Below are 19,641 nucleotides of genomic sequence, written 5' to 3' on the forward strand. Positions count from 1 at the left end.
TTTGGCGTGTCGATAATTTCCATTATAATGAAGGTTATATAAATAACTGTGTTCATAGTTGATGAGAATTTAAAGAATTGAGTATATATGAAGATATTAAGGTTTAAATAAATAGAGATTTAAAGATATGATATCATCTTTATGGTCTATACTTTCTCAAACCTAAAGGTGAATTCGTAAGAGAAAAGTGATATTTGAAGATATGACTCATCTTTGTAACAAATAAAGATATATAATAAACAACAAAATAAATTAAACTTGAATTAAAAATGTATTACATATATATTGAAGTTGAGTTAGAACAGAATCAAACATGAATACGATTGTATCAACCAATAACATGCAAAATGAATTAAACTTGTATAAAAGTGTATTACACAAATATTAAAGTTGAATTAGAAGAGAGAATTAAACATGAATAAAAAACATCACTAATAAATCAGTCAATGATCTATATATGAATCAAACGTATATCAATAATGAATTAACTGAGTAATCTAATAGTAATAAATCAACAAATAACCTGCAAAATGAATTAAACTTATATTACACAAATATTAAAGTTGAATTAGAAGAAAGAATCAAACATAAATAAAGGACATAACTAAAAGACCACATTGATCTATAGAAGTGAATTAAACTTGTATCAATAATGAATTAAACAAATAATTTAATAGTAACAAATCAACCAATAAACTTCAAAATGAATTAAATTTGCATTAAAAGTGTATTACATAATATTAAAGTTGAATAAGAAAAGAAAATTAAGAAGGATTGAAAAATCTGAATTAAACTTATATTATTCATGAGTAAAACATGTAATATATGTGTCTTACAAATTATTTTGATTTGTGTCACTAAGAACGTGAATAATATTGCAATATGTATTAAAAATGTATTGTTCACAAATAAAATTTATATTATATGTCTTGTAAATTATTTTAATTTATATCACTAAAAAAATGAGTGACGACTGCAATAAATATTAAAAATGTATTGTGTGTCTTATAAATATATTATTAGTGTGTTACCTAAATTATTTTTGCTGGTATCACTAAGAAAGAAGTGAAGTGCGCAATATGTATTATAAATATACTATTCATAATAAAACGTGTACTATATATATCTTATAAATTATTTTGATTTGTATCACTAAGAAAAAAAGTGGTGTTTGCAATATGTATTACAAATGCATTAATCTTTGCTATCGATTTCAAGGCGACTGAAAGAATCTCTTTCTTTATCACTCTTGCATCATTCTTTGAATATCTTTTTCACTCACGTATTAGGGAAAAAAATAATGATAAAAGTAATTTACGAAGATATTGAAATTTTGTTGTTTGAGAAATAAAATTTGTTAGAAAGAAGATGGAGAAGAATAGGGGCTAAGTAGGGTTGAGCTTCTCATTTATTTGTTTTCTAAAAATAAATGAAAATTTTTATTTGAAATAATTTTCATTTTTTTTAACATAAAATTCTTTTGTTCTATAATTGTTGGACCATTCGCCCACGAGGCTTGGGCTGGTGAGGCTAGCTGAACTAATCTTTTTTGATAATCTAAGGCGAGGATTGGTGTCAGATGAATTCTATTTTTCAAAAAGAAAAAAATATTTTTAAACTATGTGAAATGAACAAAAAGGTCCTCCGTTTATATTTTGGCTAAAAATATGTCTTTTCCATCGATACTTTGGCTAAAAATGCTCTTACAATTAGTACTTTGATTTTTTTTAAAAAATGATTTATACGTATGTTTGGTATGAAGGGAAAAATTTTCTAATTTTCTCATGTTTGGTTGGATTAAATGTTTTGGAGAATGTTTTTCAAATCAACTCATTTTCCTCAAATTTAAGGAAAATGACTTCCTACATTTTTTAAAACNAAAAATTATTCTTAAAAGATGTTTTTAATTTCAATTTTTTTTACCCCACCCTCACCCCTACCACCAACCGCCCAAAAAAGATATTAAAAGTTGTTTTTAAAAGATATTTTATAATTTCAATTTTTTAAATATTTTTATTCCCCCATCAGCCCCCATCCCTTAAAAAAAATAATTTAAGTTTATTTTTTTGAAAAATATTTCTACTTCAAATTTTTATTTTTCAAAAAAAGATCCTACATAAAAAAAATAATAGGAAGAAAACTTTTTTACATAAATAATATGGACAAAATAATATGTTGCTAAGATTGTGAGATTATAATAATTTTGATACTTGATATATAATATATTTATTAACTAAATCATGGTTAGAGGTTTACTTTGAAAAATTAAATCTTAACCATTTATATTAACCTATGACATGTGCCATTAATCCAAATAGGAGCTTGGGAAAATGGAGAGAAGAGAAATGGAGAGGAGCCGGATTCAATTATTTTCTTGGTTCTTCTTCCAATTTTTTTTTTTTAAAAAAATCATTAGATTTTAGGATTTTTTTTTTGTTGTTGTGAATTGATTTTGAAAATTATATGCGATACTCTTCTAACTCTTTTGAAAAAAAACGTGTGTCTTGTTCTAAAAATCTTTTCAGAATTAGTGCGACGATTTTTAAAAAGTTTGTTCTTTTATACATTTTTAAAATTAGTGTGATAGGTTTTTTTTCATATTTTGTAAGGTTTTCTCTCATGATTTTTNGGGGGGGGGGGGGATTGAAATAAGTGGTAGGGCTAAAAAGTGAAGAAGAAGAAGTAGGGAAAAAATCCAAAAAAAAAATCTCTTACGCACTCAAAATGGGTGCAGCAAACACAATATGTCAAGTCAGTAAAAAGTGTTAAAATGACAGAGTGGGCCTCAACATGAGGTGCCTAAAATTATCAAAGCCTACTTGAAGTATTTAAGTGAAAATTGATGCCAAAATAAGGGAGGCTATCGATGAGTTCAGCCTAAAAAAAATAACTTTTTGGTAATGTGACCTAAAAGTCATTTATTAATGGGAAAAAGGGCCAAAAATACCCCCTGGACTATTAGAAAAGGTTTATAAACACCTCTCGTTCACCCATTGGGTTAAATATATCCCTTCATCCACCTTTTTAGAGCCTGTTTGGCTCAGCTTAAAAGTTGGTCAAACTGACTTAAAAGCTGGTTTTTGACTTATTTAGCTGTATGGCAATACTCAAAATAACTTATTTTAAGTTAAAAAAAAATTATTTTAAGCCAAAAGTTAAAAGCTGGGGTAGGGGTGCTTTTTTTTTTTAGCCTATAAGCTGTTTTAAGTTGACCACATTTTTACCTTTTTGCCCTTAATATTTTTATACAATCTCCAAATTACCCACATAACCCTAACATCTCTTTCTTCCATAACCCTTAATATTTTTGGCTTTAATATTTTTAGACAATTATTATTACCTATGGATGAAACTAAAATAAATCTTAAATCGTTCTTTGATCTATTCAAATTATATATCTTGAAAATCTATAATAAGTTTATATTCCTCTTATAAATAATTTGTGATGAGAAAGAAATATGTGAATGATAGCAAAATATAATTATTTATGGCTGTAAAATATAAATTAATTAACTTTTATTATGTTAACAACTTTTAAGGGTATTTCATACATTTTGATTTAAAAAGTTGTTTATCAGCACTTATTTGCCAAACACATCAACAACTTTTTTTTTAACTTCAGCACTTTTATCCGAACGCATAACTGCTTATTTTAAAAATAAGTTTCAGCACTTTCAAAAGTACTTTTTTAAAGCTGCTTTTATTAAGCCCATCCAAACGGGCCCTTAGTCCATAATTACCCTTAAAACTAACTACCTTTTATTTTTTAATTATTATTATTATTATTATTATTAATTATTATGTGGCATCTTCCTATTGGATAAATTTAAATTTCAACCCAACAAAAATTTTTCTATCCATTTGACCCATATCCATAATTTTTAACCCAAACCAAATTAAAAATTCATCAAAATTAAAAAATTTGAACATTTCTTCTCTACCATTCCAACCTAATAACTTATTCTCTTTCTCATCACCATATACGACTTCAATCAATGATAACTAGTGAATTTAATACCAATTAGAACTAAAAAGCTCTTTTTGATTGTGTTAGAATTTGGTCAATGCTACCATTAAAATACAATCAAATAGAGCTTTTTAGTTCAACTCCACTATGAAAAATTGAATCTTTGAAAAGAGTGTGAACCAAAAGGAAGAAATAAGAAAACTCAATCTAGGTTTTCTCAATGTCACCATGAAAACACAATCAAGAACAATTCTTTTAGTGCTACTCAACCATGAAATTAAAATTGAATCTTTTGAAAAGAGTGTGAACCAAAAGGGAAAGAAAGAAACAAGACCCAAGTTAAATTATATCAATTCCACTATTAAAGCACGATTAAGAAGAGCTATCTAGTGCAACTTCCCCTTAAAAAATTGAATTTTTCACATGGTGTGAACCAAAAGGAAGAAACAAGAAAGATCAAATTCAAACACAATCAAGAAGAGCTTTTTAGTTATATTTGATATGACCAAATTCAAATATCATTATGTCAATTTCAAATTCAAATACTAATTGATTCAATCATTAATTTTATTTTGAAATTGTTGAATAAGAAAAGAGGAAAAAAGAAAATAGGTTATTAGGTTCAAGGAAAAGAGAAGAGATGATGAAATTTATTATTTTTGATAAATTTTTTAATTGGGTTTGGGTCAAAGAATGTAGATATGAGTTAAATGGGTAGAAAAAAATTGGTGGGTTGGAATTTAAATTAATCCAATAAAAAGATGTCACAAAATAATTAATAATAATAATAATAAAAAATAAAAAATTATTAGTTTAAGGATAATTGTGAACCAAAAAAGTAGATGGATGGATATTTTTAATCCAATAGGTGAATGAGACATATTTTTAAACACTTTCGAATAATTCAAGGGTGCTTTTGGCGGTTATAAAGAGCATACTTGCAATAGACTAAAGAAGTAGTCTCCTATTTTTGGCATTATATTGTCATTATTCATTATCATTAGTTTGGCGGTCTTCAAAAAATGAGTTTCTCGTTCAAAGTTAGCCGCTTATCTGAGAATTATGGATCAGAATATTTCAACGAAATGCAAAAAAAAATTCAAAGAGATGATACCAACTCTTCGTAAACAAGAGCTTTCTCATCCTATTTATTGTTTCTACCAATATGAAGGCTTTTGGTACTATTTAGCTTATTTAGAAGCAGCTTTACGTATGCAACAAAATTTCAATGCTCAATCCTCTAATATTTTTGCTTGTAGTGCTCCAAAAACATGTACTGCTTGGCTAAAATCCTTAACGACTCTACAAATAACCCTTTACTCACTAAGGTTCCCCACGATTGCATACCCTTTTTGGGAATTGATTTTCTCTCAAATCTTAAATTTCTTGACACGGAGTTGTCATTGTTATCAACACATCTTCCTTACACCAGATTACCCAAATCTATAATTGCAAGATTATTTACATATGTAGAGAACCCAAAGATATATTTATTTATTGGTGGCACTTTGCACAAAAGAACGAAGAGAACATTAATAATACAGCCCAAGTTACACTAGATGGGGAATTCATGTTCAAGTGGTTTTGCAGAGAAAAATTTGGATACGGACCTTACTGGGATCACGTGTTGGGATGTTCGAAAGCAAGTATTGAGAGACCTGAGCGAGTGTTCTCCATCAAGTATGAAGATTTGAAGAAGGACACGTTGGGTTATGTGAAAAAGTTGGCCGAATTCATGGACAAACCCTTCTCTAAGGAGGAACAAGATATAGGTGTGCCTCAAGAAATTGTGGCACGCTGTGATTTCAAAAATTTGAGTAATTTGAAGGTGAATAAGAGTGGGATGCATCGATCAGAAACTACTCTACAAATTAGTAATACTATATCTTTTCGTAAAGGAGAAATTGGTGATTGGAAAAACTATTTAAAAGAAGATATGACAAAATTAATTGATGAAATAACCCACGACAAATTTCAATCTTCGGGCTTGACATTCCCTTCTTCAATATAGTACACCAAATAATAAGGATGATGCACTTCTTTTTTTTTTTACTTATTTTCCAATATGTTCTTATGTACCTTGTCATGCCTTTGAGTGTATTTTCAACGTTTGGATTTAATAATGTCTCTTCCTCATCAGTCTTGAGTTTAACTTTATATTATTCGAACATTACCAAAAATATTACTAATAACTACTATGTGTACACTATCACAAATAAGTACTTATTTATTTATCCTACGCAGGTATATCAATATTTTTAAAGAATGTGAGGTACATAAGTTTCACATAGAAAAGCATTTTCCTTGCTTCTAGTTTAATTCCGCAAGATATGCCTCATCTTCATAAGTTTCTAAAGCATAGCTTATGTTGGATGAATATGATCACGGATAATAATATAAGCACATCAATATTTTTAGAAAGTTTGAGTAACATATATAAGTTCCACTTAAAACAGCGCTCCTCTTGGTTCTAGTTTAATTCCGCACAATATGCCTCGTTACATGATTCACATTCCTTCATAAGTTTCTCAAGCATATATTGGAACAATAAATTGATTGTATACAAATACATTTATCTAAAACAATATATTGAAATCAGTATGACTAATACATATATATGTTTAGGTATGAGTTGAATTTAATTAGTCTACTTTCTGAGAGTCTCTTGCATATTCAACCTAACATAAAATTTGAATTCTATTGTACGTATGCTTAGGGATGGCAATGGGTGGGACGGGGCAGGGCAGAAGTGGGGCTATCCTAGCTAAATTTGAATTCTATTTACGACATGATTTCTAGAGCCAGCCTATCCTAGCTAATATTATACAGATCAAACACTCTTTCTTACTTTGATTAATTCATTACTATATTTTAGCTAATTATTACAATATCTTTTCTATTTTCTATTTTCATTTCATATTTTTAGAACAAGAAAACAAAAAAGGATGCATATGACATATAAGTAATATGAGAAGGATGATAGATATATATATATAATGTTACTTTATGTATGTAGCAGTAATAACTTAAAGCGGGACGGATTGAGAATTTTATGGATTGAACTAAATCTGCCTCGCCCCGCCCCATTTTCATCTCTATCGTATACTCTGCATTCAGTCTCAACGATCTTAAAGAAAGCATTTTGGGCTCAACAAAAGAGTTAGGCCTGAAGCAGTTGGGGCTTAAAAGGCTTGAATTTTTTTGAATCAAATATGGGTAAGTTTTTATTTATATAAAACTAGGCCAAAATTTGCGATAAATGTACCAGCAACAAAAATATTTTCAAAAAAATCGGCATATGCATACGTAATTATTTTTATGTTTTTATATAATAAGTGCATATTTTATAAGATAATTTAATAGTGTATACCTGTGTATAAATGATGTATATTATATAACTATATATCAGAGATGTATATATATATTTATATACATTGTTAATACAATAAAGTATAAATTACTTTTTCAAAGAAGACGAACAAGTAAGTGCCAAATTTAATTTACTTCACTTGCAATTGAAAAGTCAAATGATAATTGAGCTATTTTGAAAAAGTATTGAACGAATTAAGTTTTGATCCCATTTTGGCTGCATATTTCAGTTCAAAAGACTTTTAGATGAAGTCGATAGAAGTATTTCTTAGATGAAAAGTTGAACAAAATGTTTATTGAGTCTATTAAACACAATATAACCCAAGTATAGTTAATTAATTATGCAAAACGGTTTCTGTTCCTCTTTATTATAAATTACCCAAGCAATGTTTATTATACATCTGGTCATTCCTCACCCATTTTAACAATGTGTTCACATTTCCACCTTCCTCTCAATTTACAAATAATTCTACCTTTAATAGTAAGTACTAATAAATTGATAAAAGAGTTTAGAAAAATTTATCTTACTACCATAAATGTAAATTATTTTGAGAAAGATGAGCTTTTGAAGTATACCAAAATTATATAGATATATAAGAAAGGACTCTTACAGAAATATACCAAGACTTAAATAGTATTCAGTTAAAATACTATATAATGTTTCGATTATATTCCGCATTTAAAAAAGATTATTCTATTTATGGAAAAAGGATTTTAAAATATTTTTAAATTATGAAATATTGTACAAAAGTATTCCCATTTGATAATAAGGTGACATAGAATCGCACTATAATCAATTATTACATAAATGTTACTATATCTAAATTATATAGATATATAAGAAGGGACTCTTACAGAAATATACCATGACTTAAATAGTATTCAGTTAAAATACTATATAATGTTTCGATTATATTCCGCATTTAAAAAAGGATTATTCTATTTATGGAAAAAGAAGTTTAAAATATTTTTAAATTATACAAAAATATTCCCATTTAATAATAAGGTGACATAGAATGGCACTATAATCAATTATTACATAAATGTTACTATATCTAAATTAACCGACCATAAACAGGCTGTTAGCATTTATTGAAACAAAAAAAACAGTGTACTGTCCCGATTTTGTTTACATTAACTTCATCATAGAACTAAGTCCACCATCAACAGCTAAATTTTGAGCACTAATGTAAGCCGATTCATCTGACGCCAGGAAAAGTGCAGCTTCTGCTATATGCATTGTGGTTAAAGAAACACCTTTCAGGTTTGCATTTCCACATATTTTAGCTTCAATAGCCGCCGCATCAGCGCCAAACGATTTGCACACCATCGGCGTCGCTATGCCGAAAGGCGATACGCAATTCACTCGTATTCCATGTTGCCCCAGCTCACGCGCCGCAGCTTTCACTACGCCAAGGACGGCGTGCTTCGATGCGATGTACGCTAACGGAGCTGCACCGGCTAGAATTGACTCTACGCTAGCTGTACATATTATGGAGCCGCGGATCTTATTAGCTACCATCACTCTAGCCGCGTGCTTCACGGCTAACGCGGCTCCCCGCGCGTTAACAGCAATCGTCCTGTCAAACACCGTCATATCCATTTCGAGTATGCTCTCGAATGGGTTGAGTATGCCAGCATTGCTGAACATTATATCGAGTGTACCGTATTTTTCAACAGCAAATGCGACAGTTTCGTTTACTTGTTTCTCATCGCTTACATCACAGCGTCGGCAACAGACGTTGACTGATCCGATAGAGGACGCAACTTGGAGAGCAAGTTCATCCTGAATGTCCGCAATAACGACGCGGGCCCCATGTTCAACGAACAATCTGGCTGCTGCTTCACCAATGCCACTAGCACCACCTGTTATTACAGCTACTTTACCCTCTAACCTGATGCCACAAAAAAGGCACAAACATATTTCATGACGAGAAAATTCAAAAATCTCATTTACTTTTATTCGCGGGTAGTGAAATGAAACGTAAATAAAACTGATTACCTGAGCTTATTTGCCATTGGAAAATCAGCAATTTTCTTGCTGCAGCGCCGGATAACTTAGATATTGTTTTTAGAACCTCCTTCTCTCTTCTGACATTTTTTCGCTCTTGGATCTACAAATATATAATACAACTTCGTCTGGTCTATGTTTACTTTTTTTGTCATCAACATATTAAGCACTATTAAGGTGAAAATTATTAATTAATTACTCTCTATTTAAATTTCTTTGTCTTAATTTGACGTAACAGTAATTCAAGAAAATAAATAAAAAATCTTAATTTTGTGATGTTAAATTAAAAATATATATTTAATATAATAAAATATATTTTATTCTACTACTTTTTCCATTTCATTTTATATGTCACCTCTTTACTTTGTACTTACATTAAGAAATGATTAACTTTACTCTTTTATCGTTATTTAATGTTTTCTTAAATAAACTTTATAATAAATCATGAATATATTTTTCAGATTAATTAACTATTATATCAAAGATATAATAGGCAAAATATGATAATTAATTTGCTAAATTAGGAAAGAATTGTTTTCTTTTCCTAAAGAGAATAAAAAGAAAAGTAATACTCTCTTCGTTCCATATAATTCAATTTTTTTTTTCAAATTAACTTAATTATATTTAATTTTTAAGATTGTTTTCAAAATATTCATTCAATTTTACCCTTCATTTGGATTTACAATGTGATCATGACTTCAATAAAATATAACAATAATTAATCAGGATAAAAATGAAAAACTTAATTTATGTCATAATCTACTTTTCTTAACAGTTGTGAAACATCTCAAAAATTAAAATGGAGCGGAAAGAATGTCAAACAACTGGTATAATTTAATGGGAAGTGCTAAATGGCCAGAATTTTGTGACCAAAATTTGGCCAGAATTGAGAAAAGACTAATTTAACCTTTTTCTCTTTCAAAGTAAATCAAGTCTTCATTACTACTATTTCCTAGACTTCTAGAAATACGTGTGGATAACAATTTTATGTTTAAATTAAAATTAATATTAATTGTGTGAAGAAAATTATTTCATGAATTTTATAATGTGAGACCCATTACAATCTAACTTCACCTTCTTTTAATTCTTCGTAATTCTTTCTTTCTTTGTTCCTTTTTCTTCATCTTTTTTGTCATCTTTTCTCCTTTTTTTTTCCATTATATATAAAATTAAATTATACAAATTTTAATTTTACAAGATATATTTGGATACATTTTATCAATAATTTTCTAATTTGAACTTGCAATACAACATTTACTTATTTCTAGTATATACAAATCATCCAATTCTAAAATCGAATACACAAAAAAAATATAATATCTAACTTCGTACTATAATTTTTTTTTGGGTATAAGATCACATCTGTTTTCTTTATTTTAATTTCTTTAAAGTATATTTAATGCACTATCATACTAAATTTAAAATAATATGGGTCATTCAATCTACTTAATGTTTAGTGTGTTCTTTGATAGAATTTGTAGTACATAGGAATTCCATAGTACTGTGGAATTTTCAATAATTGATGCAATTAATTGTTATTAATATGTTGGAAATATGATAGAAGAATATACGGATCCAAGAATGGCTTCCTCCAAAAATACATTTAATTTTAAGTTAAAAAGATAAAAATATTCACAAAAAAAAAATTGTTTATTGTGTTAAATAAGTTTTTTTACCATTCTAATAAAATTATAACCAAAATTTTCTGGTCAAAAGGATTTTTCTTAATTTAATATAAGGGTCAAATATATACATTAAATGCCTCTTCTTTTGTGGGTAAGGTTTTCCTTGAGTTGACTGCACCTTGAGCTACGCAAAGAATATTGGGAAGAAGCGGCAATCCACTAATAATTGTTAGGCAAATCTGAGACCCTCAATACTTAAAAAGGCATAAAATACGCACTTGTTAGGAGTAACTCTTTTCTTCAATCACAATTCATATACACGATCTTGTCTGGCGGTATTTTATGAATCTATTGTTAGGATCAAAATAAATAGGTGTAATATGAAAATTAGTAAAGCAGATTGTGAAAGATCACAAGTAATTAGACTAACGAGAACATATCAAAAGAGACACATAAATTTAATATGGTTCGGTTAATCGATTTTCGTTCACGATGAGAAATTCATCGTACATATGAGAGTACAAAATACAGAGAGAAACAATCTCAATCAATTCACTCGAATACATGAAAAGTTCACAGAATTGATAACGTATCAAATTTGTGACCCACAATTCTCTCCCTAATCAAATTTCTCAAAGTTGTTAAGACTACATTGTGAATACTAATTAAGTTTGAAGGAACAAATCTCTATTTATAGAGTTCTAAACATTTTTCTACAAGAAAAAAAATAAGTCAATCCAAAACTTTTTCCTAAAAGGAAAACCTATTTATTGTAAGAAATTAGAGTAAATAAAACCTAACATATATATCCTGTCTCATTATATGCGGCACAATTTTCTTTTAGCTCATTTTTATTATTATTAAAAATAATTTAACTTTAAAATTTTTTTTTACTAAATAGTATGTCAATTTTAATGATGTCACGTAAAATGAGACGAATGAAATAAGTATTATATTCTAATTTATGCAATATACAGATATGTACATTTAATAGGCGTCATGAAAGTGTGCGCATTTGAATATAGTTAGGACAGGTACTGAATACATAACATTTATATTTAATATAAATGATCAATGGTCTCATTAAATCTCAAGGACAAATTATTGACCAAATTCAGAGGATCATACATCTTACTCAAGGAAAGTTTCCATGTGCAATATGTTATAAAAAAAAATGACATTTGAAGTTGCTTAAAAGTCGCATAAAATGAGTTTTAGCTATTTGTTTTCTTAATTGATGAGAAAAATTATTTTTAGTATTGCATATTTGTAATTAGGGAGTAACTAAATTGGATTAAGTATGTCCTTAATAAAATTAAATTGAACCACTCTAGATAATGGTATCTCAAGACATCAAGGCTCCAATCCATCATAGCCTTTTCACTAGTCAAAATTACATTTAAGTATTCTTTTAAAAATATTCTTAAAGTTTATAGCGATATTAGATTCAATAATAATTAATAAATGTTAGTAAGACATAGCACACTGTATTGCTATTCATATTTATTACCGTTAAAAAATTGAATTTTGAACTCTGTGTTACTATTCATATTTATTGCCGTTAAAAAACTGAATTTTGATTTGCTGGATGAGCCTCCCTTTTCGTGTGGGAATCATCCTATATATTTCTCTGTTTAGGTTTATTTTCAAACAAGTTTATTTTGTATATTTTGATTAATTTTTTTGAAATATTTCCCTTCTAGCGCTCCCACCAACAAGTAATCAGGTTTAAAACATAGATGAGGAGAAATTATTTAGATTTTATCTCAATTAGAATTGAAACTAATTTAAAAATTTATGATTCTCAATTCAATATATAAGTTACACTTTTCGAATTATAGGCATATACTTGGTCCAACTAAATAACGGTATAGACGAAATTGGATCAAACTATTAATGAATGATAAAAGAAAGGTGCCAGACTAAATTCTTAGATTTAATAATTAATGATTTAGAAATTTTGAACTCTTTCCCTTCATTATTAAACCAGGGGAGCTTCGTTTAGGCCGCCTACTCAACACATACCAACATGTATATGGAGAAGGAAAATATTATTTTCCCTCCAACTTTGCTTTAATATCATAACACATGTCCAACTTTGAGAAATTGTAGAAGTGATTAGGCATGATACGATGTTTATCGAGAAGTTACATAAACTGTTAGTGAAAATTATAAAATAACAAAAATATAAGATTACAATTAAAAATAAAATGAAGAAATAAAAATCTCATCAGGTTAAGGCGCGGATATCTCATTTTCTTTAAGGAGATACAAGTCCATTGCAGTAACTGTTTTTATCGATCCAGCAGTAATCTTTCTTGACTTGTCTCCTCCAGAATACAATAACCTAATCACATAAGAGTAACTCAACAAACTCTGGCCAAGAGTTGAGTCCAAATCTCCATAAATGAAACACCTCCTTCAACTAATAAGAACTCTCTTTTTGACAAACTTTATGCACTCTATATTTTTCTTTGTGTAGTGTATAACAAATCAAATGAAGACAGACCATCACTAGTTGAGACCTCGCAATGAATATAAAAATAATAGGAAAATAAATAATGAAAATAATAACCTTAAAAATTACATAAATTACAAAACATAATGAAGGAATCAAGAGTGAATCATATATATGAGTAACTCCAAAATGGAGTAATGCTCAAACTTAATGTTCCAAGGGCAGCAAAGTAATTGCCAATTACACAACTTCTATAACATATATGAGAAGTAAATCAACGACAACTTACAGCAAAGGCAACACTATGACTCCAAAGTATTACTCCTATCGTCTCATTTTATAAGTCATTTCTTTCTATAAGTAGTTGAATTATAATACTTGTCATTTTTCATAAAATTTATGCATAAATTATCATATTTTGCCTATTATATCCTTGATAAAGTAATTAATTAATTTTGAAAATGTATTCATCATTTATTATAAAGTTTGCTTAAGAAAATAATAAATAAGAATAGAAAGGTAAAATCACATCATTTCTTAACGCAAATACAAAATAAAAAAGTGAAATATAAAATGGGATGGAGAGAGTAACAAATTAACATACAAAATATTAATATTAAAATTCTGACTAACATAAACTTATAGAGGGGATTTGGAAGTCACGAATTAGAGTAGAATGCTAGCTAATAACTGAATGTTCTTTCATTTTCGATCATACGGTAGGTTAAGTGGTTGTATTTATTGGTACACTCTGACCAATAATAACTACATCAATTAATTGTCGCTAAATATGTATTTTTAGCGGCAATTATCATTGTTTGTATATGTCCCTAAAACCTTTAGCAACGTTCTAACGACACTTAATTAATATCGGTAAAACTTTATCACTCTTTATTAATGTCAACATTTATTATCGCTAAAAATTATTTTTATTATAGTGAATATTAACATTATTCTACTGATTTGTTATTCTGTTTTGCGTAGAACTTTATTTCGTTGCTGTTCTTATTCTGATTTATGTATTGTTCGACGTATGTATTAGTCCAGGCCCTTGCAGGAGGGACAAAAGAAGGTTCATTTTATGAAACTATATAATGTGTGATTTGATGAAAATCTGTCCTCTGCCGGTAGCAGTCATTTTATATGAGTTTTGTTTCTTAAATATTTTAATTTTGTATATATTGATTCAGGTCGGATTGGATTGGATCGATGTTTTTTGAATTGTTTATATTATTATATTAAGAATAAAAAAATGTAAATAAGAGTAACATTTTGAAATGACTATCATTCGTTAAGTGAATTTTATACTAAAGTGAATTTTTGAAATAACAATTATTAATTGAATAAATATTTGAGAAATTAACTCGAAGATCCATGTCCTATATATATGCATTCAACCTGTAGTACAACTTTACAAAATAATGGAATATTTTAATGCACCACTTTAGTTTTTTTAATTGCTTTTTCTTATACCGATTCTTGTCTTAAAGTGTAGTAATTAGAAGCACATGCATATACCTAATAACTTGTCACTACATATAATATACCTTGATACAATAAATCGTGTTATGGGTTGGCACAATTTGAATATTAAACTCATTTGGGTATATGGATAGATCAGTGTACACGACAGGAGTATTAATTTTTAAGTCCACTCAACGAAATATCAAAGAGCTTTTAACATATATATGTCGTAGATTAATTATATTAAATTTCAATTTTATTTATTTTTAATAAGATGGTGAATGCCCAGTATGTTTGAATCACAGCCTACAAAACGTAGTTGTCACTTCGTGCATTTAGTATTGGAAAAGTCAATCAATTCTTAAATACATTTAAAAAGAGAGAATGACTTGTCATCAAAAATACCATTTATTGTAAAATTATATGATATAGGTTTGCTTTTATTCAATTAGTGTAGTTGCACTAAGAAAGTTCATTGAATATATAAAAATATTAGGGTAAAAATTCGGTTAGTAACACTTGAAATTGATAGTAGAAAATTCAAAACTCATAAAGTTAAAATTCTGGTTTTATTTCTATTGTATGATAGGTCGTTGTTAGGGTTTTGATCTGATTTTTTTATCTCATTTGAAGTTTATTTCTTCTAAAAGAAAAGTTAAAACATTAACATAAATGTTTTTACTTTTGCTAAGGAAAAAATATAATATTGTTTCATATTTGGTTTATTCTTTCCTTTTTAGAAAAAAGTTTTGGAGTAGCTAGTTCTTTTTTAGTATGAAAAGATTTTAGGACTCTATAAATATAGGTTTGTTTCTTCTAATACAACGTAACAATAGAATTCACAACTAAAATTCAGAACTCATAAAGTTAAAATTTTGGTTTCACTTCTATTGTATGATAGGTTGTTGTTATGGTTTTGCCTTGATTTTTTTACCTTCTTTGATGTTTATTTATTCTAAGGAAAAGTTAAAACATTAACATAAATGTTTTTACTTTTGTTGAAAGAAAAAATATAATATTGTTTCATATTTGGTTTAATTTTTCCTTTTAGAAAAAAGTTTTGGAGTAGCTAGTTCTTTTCTAGTATGAAAAGATTTTAGAACTCTATAAATATAGGCTTGTTTCTTCTAACACAACGTAACAATAGAATTTACAATGTATCGTTTAGAGACTTTTGTTTATAGGAATATTTATTCTCTCTGCAGTTTCAATGTTTTTCTTTATATTAATTTTACATAAAATAATATTATGTTTTTAGTATAAGTTTTTTGATATATGATTTACCAATCATATAATTTGCCTCTCTCTAATCACCTATTAATAACCCAATAAGTGGTATTAGAGCAAATGATTCAATGAGTGAATAGTTACTTCATGTTTACTCCACTAAGAAGAAATAGTCCTTATAAAGTGATTCAAATTTTGTACAACCAACACCTAATTAACGAGTTCATACTTTTGCCTATCAGCACACTTTCTTAGAATGAACTGGTGGTTGTCAAGATCTATCCATAATGCACAGCAGGTAAGAAAAAATTGACCAGATAATATCACAAAAGAATTCTGTTATTTCCAAATTTTCGTAATTTTTCATCTGCTTTTTTCAATTTTAGATCAAGCATTTACATGTGTGTCGTCAAAAACTTATGAATCGCAGAAAAATGTTGATTATCGCGGAACACATGAAAATGTTGGCCTTATTATTGGAGTGACTGGTGTTGTTGGCAACAGTTTGGCTGGAACACTCTCCTCCACTGACACCCCAGGCGGCCCGTGGAAGATCTACGGTGTGTCAAGACGAGGGATGCCAGTCTGTAGCATTGCTAAAGTCACCTACATTCAATGCGATGTCTCTAAATCAACTGATGTACAAGCCAAATTATCGACCCTAAAAGATGTGACACACATTTTTTGGGTGACTTCGGCTTTTGACCTTTCCACTTCCAAATGTTGTGAAATCAATGGAACAATGTTTCGTAATGTCCTCACTTGTGTCATACTAAATGCACCTAATTTACGCCACATCTGTCTCCAGACGGGCGGGATGCATTATATGGAAATTCACAGATCAATTGATGGGAAACTCTGTGTAACTTCTCATGATCCGCCTTTCCATGAAGACATGAAAAGATTGGAAAACATTCACAACTTCTACTACACGTTAGAAGATGTATTATTCGATGAAGTATCCAGAAAACCAACCCTAACATGGTCCGTCCATAGACCTGATTTGATTTTCGGGTTTTCACCTTATAGCACGTTGAACATCATTGGAACACTTTGTGTATACGCAACAATATGCAAATTCATACACATTCCGATGAAATTTCCAGGTACAGAAGCTGTTTGGGATAGTTATTCGAATGCATCAGATGCTAATTTGGTGGCAGAGCATCAAATTTGGGCAGCAATGTGTGCACAGGGGAAAAACAGGGCATTCAACATTACTAACGGTGATGTGTTCAAATGGAAGCATTTGTGGAAGGTATTGGCTGAAGAAATTGGAGTTGAATATGTGGAATTCAACGCGACGGAGAAGATTATTTCATTGTCTGAGATGATGAAGGATAAGGGGCCTGTGTGGGATAAGATTGTGAAAGACAATAAGTTGATTTCGACAAAGTTAGAAGAGGTTGGATTGTGGGGTTTTGCAGATATGTTACTTGGTGGAGGGACTTGTAGGTTGAGCAGTGTAAATCGTAGCAAAGAGAATGGTTTCATTGGCTTTAGGAATTCAATCAATTCCTTCATTTTCTGGATTCACAAGGCAAAACATAATAGATTAATTCCATGAACTTTGTCTTTTCACTTATCATTTTATTAAAAAAATTTGAATCTATGTTTAATTATTTTCATTTTATGTTGATATAGCTTTATTTTTTTTAAATATATATAGAAAGAAGCGAATAGAGAAATTTCTAAACAAATATAAAAAAGAAGTATGATATTTTATTGAATTTTAACTTTTGATATAATTACTGTATTGGGTGAGAAATCCCCAAAACCCCACCCGCTATTGTAGATCCGCACATGATAATATATAGTATGTCACTTGCCTTATTTCTCCATTCAATAAACAGTTATTTGAGTGATCTTGATAAATGTATATTATTAAATTTTTAATATTAATATTTGTTGGCGGATATTTGAATTAGATGTCTTTCATAACAATAAAAATAAAAACAACATATTAATAAAAATGACTTACAAAAAATGAAATAAAGTGTAGGTGTCAAGTTTCTCAACCAACCCTCTCAACAATTTGCATGGCTTATAACTCTCTTACGCATTGTTCAAATGTTGCTGCACCATTAGGATTTTTTAGAAAAAAATAATAGGACGGAACTAAAATAGCCCTCATATAATACTATACTGGATACAACAAATTTCCACTTTGATACAATATTTGAATATGTAATATTTGACATTTCGATATTATTGATTTGGCAAATAGTAAAAGAGGGTAGAGAAGATACAGATTGAATAATTGATACTGTAGTGTAATAGTAAAAAGTTTTTGCCTAATTTAAGGGAAATAATTGAGCAACACAAACATTTAAAAGCTCAAAGTCTAAAAATTGGCTCATCGTGTCGTACAAAAAATAAATAATAGTAGGACCAAACCAAAAATGCATCGATGAAATCAAACTTACAATTATCTGCCAACTATACATATTATATAATATCTTTTGACTATAGTTAAACGATTATTTAAGTTAATTCTTACCCTAAAAATATGATTTCATATTCTTCTAATATATTTAAATTATAATCCAACAACATGAAAGATATTGTTAAGCTTTCGATGCAAATGGGAAATTAATATCTGGGCTTTTAACATTTCCTATTTCAAAATAGAGCCAGGGAATAAAGAGGAAATTAATTACTATATGTCATGTCGGTGGATTTTATAGTATTCTACTGTATTATGCATTGTTTTAAAAGACTCTATTAGAATTCGTCTTAGGGCTCGTTCTGGGTCAAGGTGGGACTCTAGCAAAACGCTATGAGACTAAAGCAAAACTCCCTGTCTCTTAAAATACAGGTATTATGCATTGAACTAAAAGAAATGGTTGCTCGCTCCCTTATTTGGTTATCAAATTTTTATATGACAGAATTATGCCCTTATAATTTGGTCACTCTAAATTTTCAATATGGGATGGGCTAGCCCATGCGAACTTCCACTCATCATTTTGATGGATCATAAAAGGAAAAATTAGTAAACTAGTCAAAATAAATAATATATTTAGTAAAAATATCCATACTTTATAAATATTAGCGATAATGTCAAAAATGTCATTATTTTAAAAATTTATGTGTCCCAATTTTCTTCCTATTTTATCTCTCTTTTTCAATTAATCCTATATATTCTTTTTTTTAAAAAAAAATCATTCTCTCTCANAGAATCCCTTTGATTAAGGTATCTCTAATCTTTATCCTATTTTCAGATTTCTTTTCTAATTTTATTTTTGTTTAAATCTTAAAAAAATATTGTTTGTATTTCTCAATTTCCGTTATGATTTACTCTCCAATGGCTGAATCCAAGAGGCTTATTAGAGGTATTCATCTTAATCAACCAAATTCTGGTGATTTTTCATCCTTTAATTTATTTATTACTTAACAAATAGTGTATAATGTATAATCNGATAAATTCGGCATACCTATTAGAATGAATACAAACTAATAAAAAACTATAATAAATATAAATAGAATATATTGTGGAATGAATATAATTTTAAAAAGGTAA

At 28.6% G+C, this 19,641-nt stretch overlaps 2 protein-coding genes across 2 annotated transcripts; one reads left to right on the plus strand and one right to left on the minus strand.

Annotated features, from left to right (window-relative positions):
* Nucleotides 1-8,311: 8,311 nt before the first annotated feature.
* On the minus strand, nucleotides 8,312-9,449 carry LOC107028260 (short-chain dehydrogenase reductase 3b-like). The gene is made up of 2 exons (XM_015229298.2): nucleotides 9,339-9,449; nucleotides 8,312-9,231 (listed from the first exon to the last, which is right to left on the minus strand). The coding sequence occupies exons 1-2, from the start codon at nucleotides 9,353-9,355 to the stop codon at nucleotides 8,466-8,468; spliced, it is 783 nt and encodes a 260-aa protein (XP_015084784.1). The 5' UTR covers nucleotides 9,356-9,449; the 3' UTR covers nucleotides 8,312-8,465.
* Nucleotides 9,450-16,265: 6,816 nt separating this feature from the next.
* LOC107028301 (iridoid synthase CYC2-like) lies at nucleotides 16,266-17,727 on the plus strand. Its single transcript, XM_015229330.2, has 2 exons — nucleotides 16,266-16,419; nucleotides 16,552-17,727. The coding sequence occupies exons 1-2, from the start codon at nucleotides 16,378-16,380 to the stop codon at nucleotides 17,686-17,688; spliced, it is 1,179 nt and encodes a 392-aa protein (XP_015084816.1). The 5' UTR covers nucleotides 16,266-16,377; the 3' UTR covers nucleotides 17,689-17,727.
* The last annotated feature ends 1,914 nt before the right edge of the window (nucleotides 17,728-19,641 follow it).

Source organism: Solanum pennellii, chromosome 1, assembly GCF_001406875.1.
Source record: "Solanum pennellii chromosome 1, SPENNV200".
NCBI lineage: Eukaryota > Viridiplantae > Streptophyta > Magnoliopsida > Solanales > Solanaceae > Solanum > Solanum pennellii.